Source organism: Piliocolobus tephrosceles, chromosome 12 (genome assembly GCF_002776525.5).
Source record: "Piliocolobus tephrosceles isolate RC106 chromosome 12, ASM277652v3, whole genome shotgun sequence".
NCBI lineage: Eukaryota > Metazoa > Chordata > Mammalia > Primates > Cercopithecidae > Piliocolobus > Piliocolobus tephrosceles.
In genome coordinates this window covers 96,594,005-96,609,735 of record NC_045445.1, presented here as the reverse complement: position 1 = coordinate 96,609,735, position 15,731 = coordinate 96,594,005, and the positions used below count along the sequence as shown (strand labels likewise).

At 51.7% G+C, this 15,731-nt stretch overlaps 1 protein-coding gene and 1 non-coding gene across 5 annotated transcripts; both read right to left on the bottom strand.

Moving 5' to 3' along the window:
• Window positions 1-776: 776 nt before the first annotated feature.
• LOC111530591 (melanoma-associated antigen D4) lies at window positions 777-8,193 on the bottom strand. 4 transcript variants are annotated; one of them, XM_023197855.2, is made up of 14 exons: window positions 8,053-8,193; window positions 6,893-7,154; window positions 5,800-6,633; window positions 5,185-5,388; window positions 5,018-5,081; window positions 4,758-4,837; window positions 4,283-4,374; window positions 3,576-3,655; window positions 3,448-3,490; window positions 2,994-3,056; window positions 2,651-2,698; window positions 1,935-2,049; window positions 1,183-1,613; window positions 777-988 (listed from the first exon to the last, which is right to left on the bottom strand). In XM_023197855.2, exons 2-14 carry the CDS (start codon window positions 7,100-7,102, stop codon window positions 979-981), a joined length of 2,274 nt encoding a protein of 757 aa, XP_023053623.2. In that variant the 5' UTR covers window positions 7,103-7,154; window positions 8,053-8,193; the 3' UTR covers window positions 777-978. The 4 variants fall into 4 exon arrangements, with proteins under 4 accessions (XP_023053623.2, XP_023053624.2, XP_023053626.2 ...); XM_023197856.2 differs by lacking the exon at window positions 2,651-2,698 and having other exon boundaries at window positions 6,893-7,133; XM_023197858.2 differs by lacking the exon at window positions 2,651-2,698 and having other exon boundaries at window positions 1,171-1,613; window positions 6,893-7,103.
• LOC111530593 lies at window positions 2,295-2,422 on the bottom strand. The gene has a single exon (XR_002727857.1). It is a non-coding gene; the product is annotated as a small nucleolar RNA SNORA11 (small nucleolar RNA).
• Window positions 8,194-15,731: the final 7,538 nt, after the last annotated feature.

Genomic DNA, 15,731 nt, shown 5'->3' with positions numbered 1-15,731 from the left:
GACCAAACTGTCTCTGCCCTCACTGTCTTGTACCTGAAGCATGGGCAGCCCTACCTCAGACCCCTCCAGACGTCACCCAGCCCTTGAACACACCGGGACCCAGGTAGGCCTGGTGGTGTCCTCACTGGGAGAGCCCTGCTGCTGGGGGAGAAGGGCTGTGAAGCCCCAAACAGGCCAGCGTTCCATCACCGGCAAGGGGCTGTGTACATGTGCACCGTGCGTTGTTTTTATCACATCCTGCTCCCTCAGCAGTCACGGCCCACTACCGGCCTTCTACCCACTGGAGGGCTGAGAACATCACTGCGGGGCCCATCTCATTGTCTGTCAGACTCGGTACCGAGGACGGGCTCCTGAACTGTGTGGATGATGAGCCAAGGGTTCCAGAACATCGTCTCCAAGGAGGGGGTGTGGGAGGTGGATCCTGGTGAGAGCCTTGGACCCTGTCCCTCGGCGGGAAGGGCAGTGGCACCAAGCTGCAGTCTTCCACCCAACCCCTGCTCTGGCCCCTCCCCTTGCCATGTCCCTGGGGCTGCTGAGCAAGGAAGGCTTGTAGAAAAATCACATAACCGTGAGCACTGGGGCCTCTCCAAACTCCTGGTCGCACACTCAAGTGTAACCAACCTCTGCACCTCCCAGCATCCCACCTGTCCCTGTGGGCCTTTTTGGCAGAGGTGGGGCCCACCTATCCCAGAGAGCCTGAAGAAATGTCCTTGCTACAAGCCCAAGCATGGCCAGGTATAGCAACGGGTGTGCAGGTAAAGGAAGAAACGTCCAAATTAATTTTGCAACTTTAATGTAACACTGATACCCAAAACATGAAAGCGCAAGGAAAAGCACAAAATGAAAGCAGGAAGAGCAAAGAGAGCTTCATCTTGCATGCCACCTCTGACTGACAGGAAGAAGCTGCCTAGGGTGCTGTGTCGAGAAGGAATCTGAGAGGAGGCACTCTGGCTTGGCCAGTAAGATCGCTGCAGTTCGTCAACGGTGCCTGTAAAAGCACAAGAAACCAAAGTGACAACATCCATGGACACACGCGAACCAGGGAGGGATATACGTAACAAATAAGTGTCCGTCCATGCTGTTGCCGTTGCCCCCAACGCCCCCATCCCGGCCCTCCCTCTGACATCTCACCCCCCTCTGCAGCCCTCCTGCAGAGTCTCATTTCTCTGCTGAAACTCTTACTGGATCCAGGAGAAGAAGCTGGCGCCAGCTCTGGCGGCATTTCTGGTCCGGATGGTGGAGCTGGTGCTAGGGCCATCTAGGACGCTGGTGCTGGCCCCTCCATTGGTGCCACTGCTGACACCAGCTCTCCACGTGGCCCTCCTGTTGGCACGGTTGCTATTCAGAATGTACTGATGGTATCTGGCCCAGAAAGCAAAGGGGATCCTGGCCCAGGCGTCGCCAAAATCTCCATCCTCATCCCAGGTCAGGAGCTCGACTTGTATGTCATCCCAGCTCCACCGTCCAATCAGAGCTTCGTCCCCGATATTCATCTGGGCCCTCATCTGGGCCCTGGCATGTTCCTCGGCCATATCCACATCCATTGTCTTGAAAGCATCATCCACAGCCTCCAAGAAATGAGCCTTCCATTCCCGGGGGTCTCGGTTCTGATTCTGTGGAGGAAAAGGGCAAGCATAGACACAGAGCTACCCCACAGTGGCTGAGCACCCACGGCCCGCCTCACCCTGTCCCGTGTGCTTTGCAAAATGACGGCAAAATCAGGACCACAGGGATCAGGGGCTCCTACTATCCTGTGCCAGACCTGGGATTTTACCCCATCTGTGACCTCGTGTAGGGTGCTCTGGTGCTTCTGTGAGTGTTCAGTACCCTCACTGGAATATGGGGTAATGGGAAGGAGGCCTTGACCAAGAAACAAGCAAGGTATGGAGAGCACCACCCCCGGTGCCGGGCACCCAACAGAGGCTCTCCCTTACCTGGGCGATGAATCTCAGGACCCTCATCTTGCTGGTCTCATGGCGGGCTCGCAGGCCCCACAGGAATTCATACTCAGGTGGGTTGCTGTTAGGGATCTTCTTGTATTCCAGGTACCTTGGCATGAGAGGAAAGTAAACTTTGCTTCTAGCCAAGCAGACCTGTTGCTGAACGGATGGGTTCCAGGGGGCCCCTCCTCAACCCGATGCTGCAGCTCAGCTCCTGGAGGAGGACTGCCCTGCCCCTCCAGCCCTTCACTCATGCCCAAACCCACTCCCAGGACTTCTGCCTGCAAAAGTGAGGCCTTCAAAGCCTCTTGCCATTGGTCCGCCCCGGAAGCCATGCGGAGGTGCAGGGGGGCCACATGTGGGGCATTTGTCTGTAGGGAGGCCACAAGTTTGTGCCCCTCATCACAATGGCCCCAGCTTCCTGTTGGGTGTGTTGTAAACAGAGGAGCCATTCTTCAGGCCGCCTGCTCTGAGCACACCCCACCTTGAGGGTCTTGGCCACACCCCGGCGGAGCCCTGGAGAGGCCCACCAGAGGAAACGACTGGAAAGGAAGAAACAGTCAGCCAGGAGAAGCGTGCTCCAGGCATCCCCCTCAAGTCCTGACCCTTTGTTGGTGTGCATGCACACCTGTGCGTTGGCAAGTCCTCCAGGGACGGGGAGAGGGTGGGCCCTGGCCTGAAAATCAGGAGAGTTGGGCTGAGGCCCTTACCAGCTGGGAGCCATGCTCACAGGCGTCCCCTCTCTGAGCTCCAGGTTCCTTAGGTGTAAACCAGGGGGAACTCTCGTGTCAGTCTACAGGGCAGGTGCTCAAGGAGATGGTGGCCGTCATCACACCCCACACGGTGTTCTCAGGTGACGTGCGCTCCCTTTTCCCAAGACCCCCCTGACCTTCGGCTCCCCACACGCTCGCATACCCCCACTGCCACTCACTCCCAGGCCAGAGGCACCCATCCCTCCAGTTGAAGATGTGGGATAGGGAACTGCTTTTTCAGCCAGACCAGCACACAAGGGATGCTCGAGTGAGAGTCGCAGTTAGCTCAGGTGATACTTACTTCTGCTTCACAAAGTCATCTGTGATGAGCTTCCTCAGATCGCCGAGGAATGGGTGCCTCACCCTGAGGGCAAGGAAAGGAATCCATGAGCAGAGGCGGTGGCAAGGGCCCTCCCTAGCATGACTATGACTTCCCAGCCCACGGGGAGTCGCCGTGGAGGCCTGGGCATGGAGCAGAGGCCACAGGACTGTTGGTCAGGGATGCCCCAGGTAGGGATTTGATGGAGCCCCTGACTCTGACTGTCTCTCTTAGATGTCATCTGGGGCCACAGAGCAGAGAGGGGGCTGAGCAGTGTCCGGCACCGCTTCCCCATTCGCCCCGGTGAGACCCTTTGCTCTCTACCGAGCCCAGGGCGCCCCACGCCCTCGCGCCAGACCACCAGGCTATTGCAATCCCGGGACCTCTTTGGCCAGAGGATAGCACCGCGGGGAGGAGCTGGAGAGGCCAATCATACCCAGGGCGCAGTCCCATCTTGCGTAGTGCCTCCCAGAGGACAGCTGCGAGGGGAGAGGAGGTACGAGAGTTTGGCACCCAGAAGAGGAGACTATGGGCAGCCCCCCAGTTGCAGGTCCAGCCACTCACCCTCGCTGGCACGGTTGCCATTCATGAAGATGACGCCCAGAATCACCAAGAGGAGACTCAGCCTGGGAGTGTCCTTGGTTCTAAAGGTGTAGAAAGAGAAATCCTGTGTAGCAGCTATTTGCCTGAGAGACACCACCAGGCTCTCCCAACTAGCCTCTCTCAGGTTTCCCAGCTTGAGGGGAACTCTTCCCAGGACAGGCAGGGTTCACTAGCTGCTGGCAGACCATTCGCACCTCCGCCTGAGACTTAATCACCTCCTCTATAACATGGGTACTAACACTTCCCTGACAGGGTTCTGCAGAGGACAGGGCGAGGCAGGGAGCCGAAGCTCTGCAAATGGCAAACGTGTGTCCAGCGATGATGGCTCCAGACCTTTCCTGCCCCTCCCACATCAGGACCTACACTGAAGAGGAAGCTCTCCCCTAGGCCAGCTCTGCCGGGCCCAGGCCAGGCAGGCAGGAGGAAGAGGCAAGCCGCTTTCCTCCGAAGCTTTGAGGGTAAAGCCCGGCAGCAGCTTGGGGAGACCTGACGGCAGCAAGGCCTCACCCCAGGCTATCATTCCTTTCATCCAGCAGTCACCAGGCAGCCCTCACCGTGTGTGGGAGCCATGCACCGCACTCAAGCCCCGCCTTCCTGCTTCACTGAAGGGGTGTGGGCAGGGAAGGGACACCACCGAGGAAGGCCACAACCCGCTTTCCCTTTCTTACTTTCCAAGGAGGCGAGCTGAGGAGTCCCGTGTGCAGACAAGAATATACAGGTGTTCTTCCTTGTCGATCTCCTTCAGGTGGATCCCAAACTTCTACATGGGGGAGAAAGCAGAGTGTGAGATCCAATCCCCATGCTGGGCAACCTGCTGGCAGTGATTCCCTGTTAGAACTGCTCCTCAGCAAGGAATCCAAACTCGTGAGCGAGGGCGGAAGAAGACAGCACACGGAGGACCTTCGCTGTGGGAGCTGATGCTGGCAGAGGCGATGAGACCCACCTGGCGAGACGGCGAGACACTCAGAGAGCATGAGAGAGAGAAGCCGAGGGCAGGAAGCACGAGTCAAACCGCCAGTGCAGTGGAAGCTCAGAGTCAGAGAGGTTAGAGATGGCTCCAGAGACTGGGCCTTGAGGGGCTGCAGGGTCGCCCCACCCTATGCCCGCTCTTCCTCCACAGAGCTACTCCCATCCTGCACCCACCTTTTCCAGGGTGTACGTTGCTCGCTCAATGATCTCAGGGAAATGTTCATCATATTCTCTGATGACATCCTTCAGCATGTCTGCAGGGGGGGGAAGAGTTGGAGAAAGCACCTGGGCTGAGCAGGGGTCATAGAGCTGTAGCCCCTTGGTCAACCCTGCCGAGGACCCCTTCCTGTGGCGACGGAGGGGACCAGCCGCAGCACCCGAGCAAAGGGATGCCCACAGACTAGGGGATGGCGAAGGGGGCACAGGCTGCCTACCTGCGCGCTTGATGGGGATCTTCTTGTAGTCCTTAATCATCAGGTATTTTACCAACTTATTTGCCTGGAGAAGGAGGAACACGCGGGGAGGTCAAGGCATGGGTGAGGGCAGAGACATGGCCCACAAGGGAGGAGAGGAGGGAGATGGGGGAGGGTGGGCTTCTTACCCTCTCTTGCAGAAGCGTCACGTTGCGGGGCGGCAGGCACAGTACGTGCCTTGAGGGTATCTGGGACCTCGGGGCCACCGGGCGCCGAGGGGCCAACTGAGCCCGCACCGTCAATGAGGGCTGTGATGCTCTCCAGGTGGGTGGGACCGCAGGAGGCTCTCTCTCCTCCTCGCTGCTCTCATACTCATCATCCAGGTGCTTGGACTGTATCATTGGAGAGAGGAGAGACTCAGGGCTACCAGGCTCCCCGTGCCAAAGCGCCCCGCACGCACCTCACCCGTAGCAGGCTCTTGGAAATGAGAGCAGTACCAGCAGCGGCTGGCATGTGCTGCATGCTTACTAAGTGCCAGGCACTGAGCCAGCCTCTTCTCCCACCAGTCCTGAGGGTAGGGACTACGTGGAGTGAAAACATGCTCAGCAAACTTGTGTTGGAAAAACATGGACTAGCTGAGAGGAGAGGAGGGGAGGAGAGGGGAGGGGAGGAGAGGAGGAGAGGAAAGAGGAGAAGAGAGGAAGAAGGGGGAGAGGAGAGGGAGGAGAGGAGCGGGAAAGGGAGGAGAAGGAAAGGACAGGAGCAAGGGGGTGTGGAGGTGGCAGGGGGCAGGGGGATCTCACCTTCTTGGTCCTCTTGCCTCCCATCCTGGCCCAGGGCTCAGCACTGTGCTGAGCAGTGGCAGCAGCTGCACCCTCCGGCTCAGGGATGCTCGTGGCCGGCTTGGCCTTGGCAGCAGCTGCTGCCACAACGTTCTGAGGCTCCACCCACCGAGTCTTGGCCAGCGCCTTCCCTGACTTGGTGGTCTTGGGCCGGGTGGCTGCCACCTCTCTGCCAGGTCCAGTCTGGGGCACACCGGAGCCAGCACTGGGGCCCTCCGTGGCAGCCTCTTGGGCTGGGGCAGGTCTCTTGGGGCGAGGGAAGGCCATGCCACTGACCCCCGCCGGCTGAGTGAAATCAAAGACATCATTCTGACCCAGGAAGGCTGTGCTGGGCCGGGTGGTGTCCACCTCCCTGGCACATGGAGCCTGAGAGAAAGCACAGGCCCTACTAGGGCCCTCGGTAGCAGCCTCCTGGGCCGGGGAGCCTGCCTGGGACTGTGTGGAGGTTACCGCGGCCCCGGGGGCAGCCATCTCACTGGTGACTAACACCTGGGAGGTCTGCGGAGAAGCAAGGGGTGGCTCAGGGGTGGGCCCCTGAGCCTCGGCGGCGTAGGTCGTGGGCTGGGTATCCTCTCCTGAGACGTGCGGCGTGGCCACCCGGTGGCTAGCGACCACTTGAGTGAAGGCGGTACGGGCAGCGGTGGCAGCGGCCCGAGCCGCACGGTTGGAGGCGGCGGCGCGGGCTACGTTGGCAGCACGGGCGGCGGTCTCATTGGCAAGTGTGTCCGGATCCAGTTGCAATGCCTCCACCAGGGTCTGGGCCAGCACAGGGTTTTCCAGTTCCCAGGGCTCATTCTGCAAGGCCAGAGAGAGGGTTTGGGGAAGGCAGGTCACTCGACGACACACTTGTGTTAGCTTGCCTGTGCTGGCCAGCCTCTTCCCAGCAGTCAGCCCTGAACACCCCAAGACCTTCCCAAATCCTCTTCTTCCGAGCAGGGGAGGAAAGGTTTGGGGAAGCTGGGCAGTCCTTTCCCACACAACCCTCCTTGCTCCCCCCTCCCCTGCTTTCCCCTCCATTCACAGGGGAAAGGCCCAGGCCAGCAGGTGGCCTCACCGATAAGATGCGAAGGCCTGGACCCAAGCTTCCGAAGGCTCTGAGGATATGGATGTCAAAGCTGGTGAGGGTGCCGTAGCCACCAAACGCACCAAATTCTTCATAGTCGTTGCCTTCAACCATCTCTTCCTCCCGGACTTCGTCGCTACCCTCATCCATGTCTTCAACACTGTAGTTTTCCGATTGCACGCTGAAGCTTCCCTCAGCCATGCTGCGGGTCCCAGGGAGATGAGAGCTCAGCCTGAGAGGGAGGGTGAAGCAGCTGCAGGGGGAGGGGGCGGGATCCACTGGGAGGCGGGATCTCTCGGGAGGTGAGGGGCGACAATCATCAGGTTACTAGGCAATATTAGGCCGTAGGGGGCGGGGGGGTGGTGGGGGGAAGACGGTTTGGCTTTCTGATGGGGTAGACCTGGTCAGGGACAGAGCCCAAGGAAAGGGACAGAGGAGGTCGCAGGAGGCGCCGCACTGAAAGCGGAGTTTAGGATGGGCAGACTCGCCATCCCAGCGGCTAGATTTGAAGAGGGGGTGTTCTGGAGGGCTGGGGTCCGAAGAGTCCCGAAGGGGATGCATTGGGGAAGAGAGAAACAAAGGGTTTGGATTTAAGGGCCAGAGAAGGGGACCGGGATGAAGGGGGAGCAGATGGGAGAGCTCAGACAACGGGGACAGCGGCAAGCGGCAAGCTCTGCGAAACAGAATCCCAGGGACCTTTTGGCTAGGTCCGGGCGGGGGGCCTAGGTGGGGCTCAGACTAGAGCACTAGAGGCGGATGGAGTGGGGGCCTCAGACCTGGATGAGGCTCCAATCGGAGCGCTGGAGATCTCAAACGCGAGGACTGGGCACTCCAGGAAGGGGGCGAGCGGTCAGCTCAGTTCGAGTAATCTAGGAGTGGTTGGGGTGGGGGTGGGGCCTCCGCTCCAAGGGAGCTCAGCTCGCAGCACACGGGTCCGCTAAAGGGGTGAGGATCCTGGGCTCTGGTTTCAGTAGGGCTCAGATCGGGGCGCCTGGATCTGATGGTGATGGGGGCTCCTATCTAGACCTTGGGTCTAATAGGGTTCCGGTTCTGAGTGCTTGGGCTTTGTTCAGATCCGGAGGCGGAGGGAGGGCGCAGCGTGTCGGGTTCCACTCGCCCTCTCCCGGTCCTGTCTGGGGCTGGATCCTTACCTTCTCTGGGGCTCCAATGGCGTCCGTCCGTCCTCAGCACCAGGAACCCGGCAGCCGCGCCCTCGCCTACTGCTGCCAGCACAGCAGCCCGGACCACCCCGCCCCTTTTCTCCGTGCACCCCCAGCGGCTGGGTAGCCTGCGCATGCGCGGACCCCTCCAGCCCGCCCGCTTTCCCAACAAAAGCCCTTTCCTCCAGGTCTCCAGTGCGCATGCGATTCCGCGGGTGGGTGGGCGGTGGGGTCGAAGGTAGGGTGGGGGGGCTCTTCCCGCCAGATCCACTTCACCTCTCCTCCTCCTCCTCCTCCTACTGCGGGCGCGCACGCTCATACCCTGCAGTGCAGCTCGACCCACCCAATCATCTCTACTCAGTCCCCCCACTTTTGCACAATGCTTCTCTGTCCTGCCCTTTCACCCAAACTCCTCCAGCCTGGTCTGGGATACACTATGCCCCGTTTCCCCGGCACGACCCCTTAGGTCACAATTAGCGAGGTCTCACAATTAATAAGCTGGGTCTCTAAACTGCAACAAGTGGAAATCCTCAACCTGCGGGGCTACGAAATGGACATGGCCAGAGGATGGCACTTCGCTTTGTGTGCTTCTCCACTAGCCAACTCTCTGGTCCCCAGACATCCTGGGAACATCTGCTTCCTCAGCTACCCTTTATGCAGCTTGTATGTCACAGAGGGATCTGTGCTGGGGCTTTTCTTCCTCTCACAGCAGCGCTGGGAGGTGGATGTCAGCACCCCCATTTGACAGATCAGGAAGCTGAGGCACAGACACATTGCATGAACTAGACCACAGAGCCAGGAAACAGAAAATGCAAAATTTGGGCCTGGGTCTTCCGGACTCCAAAGCCCACCTCCTGCTCCTGCTGGCCTGGGGACTGAGGCACCTCCGTTTGAGTGACAGACCTCTCCCACCCCAACATCTGTCCCAAAGAAGCAAGGTTTGTGCTGTAGAAGGCCTAAGCTCATGCTCTGCATTCAGGACACAGGGAGACAGAGCCCCACCCCCTCCCCTCCCCGCCCCCCGCCTCTGCGGCTCTATGTGGGTCCATCCAGGTATGAGAATTGCTCCACCGGGTCCACTCTCTGCTTAGATTGTCAGGCCTCTTCCTTATCAGTGATACAATCACGCTGCCGCCGAGACCCTCCTGGTATCCGTCAGGACAATCAGACACCTGTGTGTCTGACTAATTACTCCACAATCTACAAGCCCAGTTCAAACTTCACTTTTGAGGTCCAAGTGCATAGTACATTCACCCGCCTATGTGACATCTCCGCTCCGATGTCTTTTGAGGCAGAAAATGCTGTGGTCTCGTCTGCAGTCGAACCTGGACTGTTTGTAAAATTTGTAGTAGATTTTTATATTTGTTTTTATGTCAGCCTCACCAGGACCCCTGTGTATGAATGGAAGATATTGCTAGGACCGCAGCTTTTACTCTCCGCTGACCAGTATCCATTCTGCCTGTCTCTGTGGCTTTCTCCAGCTGTTGTATATCAATCTCTCCTATCAGCTGTCTGTGTCTCTTTAGCCCTTCCCCTGTAACATGTCCTCTGCGGGAGAGAAACACATCCTACAAACAAAAGCCTTCAGAAAGTGCTACGTGCTAATCACTCCAAAAATCTACAACCCCAGTCTGAACTTCACTTCTGAGGTCCAAGTACATACATTCACCCACCTACGTGACATCTCCATTTGGATGTCTCAAGGGCTCTTCATGGTTCGCCTGTCCAAAACTGGTCACTTGGTATACTCACTCCTCCCATACACTCACACATCCCCCCCCGCCCCACCCATCTTCACAATCTCAGTAAATGGCACCATTATCCACACAACCACTCACTCCAGAAACTGGGAGTCATCGATCACCACTCCCCCCTTTCTCATACACTGCATCCGGACAGGCAAGCTCTGAAGGGTCTCCAGAGCTGCCTCTCTGTGCAGCTGTCTCCTCTCCATTACTCCCGGCAAATTCTGGTCCTATGGACCTCTTGAGCTCTCAACTCTGTGTCCGTCACTCAGACTGTCCGCCAGGCTGCGTCCTGTTCAGCTCCCCTGTGCTGCAGCCTGCAAACTCTATCTGGGCAACAAGTTGGTGGAATTGGGTGATCAGAGTGCTCACCTGGTCAGGTTCCCTTTCTCTCAGCGATCACTGTCCCATATGCAGGTGATACCATAACGTCAAGCCTTATAATTTTTTTTGATTTGTACGTCTTCAGGCGAGACCGTAAATCCAGTTCCTGTTAATCCATCATGGCTGGAAATACAAGTATTTCACTGAGCCCTGTGCTTTCAGGATGCATCCATGTTGCCACGCATAATCTAAAGTATATCCAAGGGGCTATGCACAGAGAATCCATGGGACGCATTCCTGACATTTTACCTATCTGCTCTCCCAGAGATTTATCCTTTCTCCTAAGTAACTAGAAAATCCGAGAGAAACATAAGAAACATTTAGATGTCCAAAGAAATGAATGACAGCACACTTCTCATTAGCAATATGCAAGTCAGAAATCATGTGGCACACCATCTTTAAAATCGTGAAATAGAAATAAATGTCAACTCTTAAGTCTGTACTCAATGAATATCTTTTTAAATGAAGTTAAAATAGTAGGTGTTTAGACATACAGAAGTTGAAAGAATTGATCATCAATAGACTTGCACTGTAACATTTTTTAAAACTTTTATGTTTCAGGGTACATGTGAAGGCTTGTTACATAGATAAACACGTGTCACGGGGATTTGTTGCACACATGACTACATCACCTGGGTATTGAACTCAGTATCCAATAGTTATCTCTTTTCTGCTCCTCTGCGTCATCCCACCCTCCCCCTTAAGTAGACCCCAGTGTCTGTTGTTTCCTTCTTTGTGTTCATAAGTTCTTATCATTTAGCTCCCAATTATAAGTGAGAACATGTGGGATTTGCTTTTCTGTTCCTGCATTACTTTGCTGAGCTTATAGCCTCTAGCTCCATGCATGTTCCCACGAAAGACATGGCCTTGTTCTTTTTTATGGCTGCATAATATTCCATGGTGTATACGCACCACATTTTCCTTATCCAGTCTGTCATTGATAGGCATTTGGGTTGATTCCATGTTTTTGCTATTGTGAACAGTGCTGCAGTGCATAGTCCGGGTGCATGTGTCTTTATGGTAGAATGCTTTATATTCCTCTGGCTATATACCCAGTAATGGGATTGCTGGGTCAAATGGTGGTTCTGCTTTTAGCTCTTTGAGGAATTGCGATACTGCTTTCCACAATGGTTGGACTAATGTACACTCCCGCCAACAGTGTGTGTGGGTTTCTTTTTCTCGACAACCTCGCCAGCATCTGCTCTTTTCTGTTTTTAGTAATAGCCATTCTGACTGTTGCGAGATGGCATCTCGTTGTGGTTTTGATTTGCATTTCTCTAGTGATCAGTGATATTGAGCTGTTTTTCATATACTTCTTGGCTACATGTATGTCTTCTTTTGAGAAGGGTCTGTTCATGTCATTTGCCCCCTTATTAACGGGGTTATTTGTTTTTCTCTTGTACATTTGTTTAGGCCTTTTATAGATGCTGGATATTAGACCTCTGTCAGATGAATAGTGCTGCAAAAATTTTCTCCCACTTTGTAGGTTCTCTGTTTACTCTGTTGATAGTTTCTTTTGCCGTGCAGAAGCTCTAAGTTTACTTAGATGCCATTTGTCAATTTTTACTTTTGTTGTGATTGCTTTTGGTGCCTTTGTCGTGAGAACTTTGCCCGCTCCTATGTCCAGGGTGGTATTGCCTAGGTTGTATTCCAGGGATTTTATGGTTTTGGGTTTTACATTAAAGCCTTTAATCCACCTCATGTGGGGTTTTGTATATAGTGTAAGGGAGGGCTCCAGCTTCAATCCTCTGCATATGGCTAGCCAGCACCACTGATAGAATATGGAGTCGTTCTCCCCACCTCTTGTTTTTGTCAGCTTTGTCAGAAAAACAGAAAAGCTTGTTGTAGATGTGCGACATTATTTATGGCCTCTCTATTCTGTTCCATTGGTCTATGTGCCTGTTTTTGTACCAGTACCAGTACCATGCTGTTTTGGTGACTGTCGCCTTGCAGTACAGTTCTTTTTGCTTACAATTACCTTGACTATCCGGGCTCCTTTTCTGGTTCCATGTACATTTTAAAATAGTTGTTTCTAGCTCTGTGAAGAATGTCCTTGGTAGTTTGATGGGAATAGCATTGAATCTATAAATTGTTTTAGGCAGTGTAGCCACTTTAATGACATTTGTCCTTCCTTTCCATGAGTATGGGATGTTTTTCCATATGTTCTTGTCTGCTCTGATTTCTTTGAGCAGTGTTTTGTAATTCTCATTGTGGAGATCTTTCACCTCCCTGGTTAGCTGTATTCCTAGGTGTTTTATTTTTGTGTGTGTGGCAATTGGGAGTGGAATTGCCTTTCTGATTTGGCTCTCAGTTTGGTTGTTGGTGGTGTATAGGAATGCTAGTGATCTTCGTACATTGACTTTGTATCCTACAACTTCGCTCGAGTTGTTTTTCAGCTGAAGGAGCTTTTGGGCCGAGACTATGGGGTTTTCTAGATATAGAATCATGTCATCTGCAAACAGAGGTGGTTTGACTTCCTTTCTTCCTATTTGGATGCACTTTATTTATTCCTCTTGCCTGGTCGCCCTGACCAGGTCCTTCCAATACTATGTTGAGTAGGAGTGATGAGAGAGGGCAACCTTGTCTTGTGCCGGTTTACAAGGCGAATGCGTCCAGGTTTTGCCCATTCAGTGTGATACTGGCCGTGGGATTGTCACAGATGGATTTTTATTATTTTGACGTATGCTCCTTCAATATCTGGTTTATTGAGAGTTTTTACCATGAAGAGATGTTAACTTTTATCAAAAGCCTTTTGTGCATCTATTGAGATCATCATCCGTTTTTCATCTTTAGATCTGTTTATATGATGAATCACATTTATTGATTTTCATATGTTGAACCAAACTTGCATCCCAGGGATGGAGCCTACTTGATCGTGGTGGATTAGCTTTTTGATGTGCTGCTAGGTTCGGATTGCCAGTGTTTTGTTGAGGATTTTCGCATCGATGTTCATCAAGGATATTGGCCTGAAGTTTTCTTTGTGTGTGTGTGCGTGTGTGTGTGTGTGTCTGCCAGATTTTGGTATCAAAACGATGCTGGCCTCATAGAATGAGCTGGGGAGAAGTCCCTCCTCCACAGTTTTTTTGGAATAGTTTCTGGCACCACCTCTTCTTTGTACATCTGGTAGAATTAGCTGTGAATTCCTCAGGTCCTGTGGTTGTTGTCATTGTCGTTGTTGTTTTTGGTAGGCTATTTACTACTGAATCAATTTTGGAGCTCATTATTGGTGTGCTCAGGGAACCAATTTCTTCCTGGCTCCGTCTTGGGCGTGTGTACGTATCCAAGAATTTATTGATCCTTATAGGTTTTCTAGCTCGTGTTCATATATAGATGTGTCCATAATAGTCTCTGGGGTCTTTTGGTATTTCTCTGGGGTTAGTGGTAATGTCCACTCTGTCGTTTCTGAGTGTGTTTATTAGGATCTTCCTTCTTTTTTTTTTTTTTTAGATTGATCTAGCTAGTGGTCTATCAGTCTTATTTTTTCCTTCAAATAACCAACACCTGGTCTCATTGATCTTTTGTGTGGTTTTTTGCAACTTAATTTCATTCAGTTAAGTTCTGATTTTGGTTATATTTCTTGTTTTCTGCTAGCTTGGTGGTTGACTTGCTCTTGTTTTTCTAGTTCCTCTAGGTATGATGTTAGATTATTAATTTGAGATCTTTCTAACTTTTTGACGTGGGCATTTTGCACTAAAAACTTTCCTCTTAACACTGCTTTAGCTGTGTCCCAGAGATTCTGGTATGTGGTAGCTTTGTTTTCATTAATTTCAAAGAATGTATTGAGTTCTGCCTTGATTTCATTGTTTACCCAAAAGTCACTCAGGAGCAGGTTGTTTAATATCCTTGTTATTGTGTGGTTTTCAGTGATCTTCTCAGTATTGATTTCTGTTTTTATTGCATTGTGGTCTGAGAGGGTGGTTGGTAATTTTTTGTTTTTTTTTTTTTCTATTTTGCTGAAAATTGATTTATGACCAATTGTGTGGTCAGTTTTACAGTATGTTTCATGTGCAGATGAGAAGAATGTACATACTGTTGTTTTGGGGCGTAGAGTCCTGTAGAATAGTCTGTTCAGTCTATTTGGTCAAGTATCGAGTTCAGATCCCGGATAACTTTGTTAGTTTTCTGCCTGATGATCTGTCGAATACTGTCTGTCAGTGGGGTGTTGAAGTTTCCCACTATTATTTTGTGGTTGCCTAAGTCCCTCTGTCGGTCTCTAAGAACTGGTTTTATGAATCTGAGTGATCCTGTTGTTGGGTGCCAGTGCTCCTCTTGTTGGGTGCGTATATATTTAGGGTAGCTAAGTCTTCTTGTTGAATTGATTCCTTTACCCTTATGTAATGCCCTCTTTGGGGAAATTACAACTTTCTTCATCTTTTTGGTTTAGGCAAAGATTTTCAAAATGAGACACCCAAAGCACAAACTATAAAGGAAAAAATATTAATACATTTGATTCCACCATAATCAAAGTTTTTGGCCTTTAAAAGCCATTCTTTTGAAATTGAAAGAGAAATCCACAGTCTGTGATAAAATATTTAGAGTTCATATATCTATATCCAACGCAGGGCACTTCTAGACTCTAAAGAAGTCTTATAACTCAATTATAAGAAAGCAAATACTCAACCATAAATACGGACAAAAGACTCCAACAGACTACCTCACCAAAGAAGATATACAGATGGCTAATAACCACACAAAAAGATACCATCATTTATCATTCAGGAAATGCAGATTAAAATCAAATGTAAATACCGTTGTAGATACACGAGCATGATTGAAATTAAAATAACTGATTGTACCCAGTGCTAGCAATGATGTGGAGCTTCTGAGTCATGAAAACACTTCGGAGAATGGTTTGGTAGTCGCTTACCCAGTTAAATATTCACCTCCCATGAACCAGCCATTCCATTCCAAGACATACACAGGAGAAAAGAAAATATATTTTCATATGATTACTTGTTTATGAATATTCATAGCAAACTTATTTGTAATAGCCGAAGCCTGAAGACAACCCAAGTGTCCATCAACAGGGAGATGAATTATGAAATTGTATGTCCATACAATGGAATGCTACAGCGCATTAAAAAGAAATGAATTGTTGACACTTACGACAACCTAAATGCATCTGAAAATATGCTGTCTGAAAGAAGTTAACCAAAAAAAAGGGTGCAGGGAATAAGATTACGTTTGTTAAAATTCTGGAATTTCAAAGGAGCCCGAGGATATTTTTGCTTATAATACAGATGTTCATTATCTTTACTATAATGATTGTTTCACAGGTGTGATACCAAAACTTATTAGATCGTATATGTGAAATATGCTCAGTCTAACATAAGCCGATTATAATTGATAAAGCTGTAAAGAAGCCAGGCATGGTGGCTCACACCTGTTATCCCAGCACTTTGTAGGGGCGAGGCAGGAAGATCACTTGAGGCCAGGAGTTGAAGATCAACCTCACCAATATAGTAAGACCCAGTCACTACGAAAAATTTAAAAATTAGCCAGGAGTGGTGGGATGTGCCTGTAGTCCTTGGGAGACTGAGG

Excerpts from the sequence above, each read along its gene's own strand:
- LOC111530591 (XM_023197855.2), bottom strand. The coding sequence starts at position 7,102 with ATGGCTGAGGGAAGCTTCAGCGTGCAATCGGAAAACTACAGTGTTGAA. Across the intron at positions 4,838-5,017 it reads GATCCCCATCAAGCGCGCAG|ACATGCTGAAGGATGTCATC; the intron begins GTAGGCAGCCTG and ends CCCCCCCTGCAG. Across the intron at positions 3,057-3,447 it reads AAGATGGGACTGCGCCCTGG|GGTGAGGCACCCATTCCTCG; the intron begins GTATGATTGGCC and ends CCTTGCCCTCAG.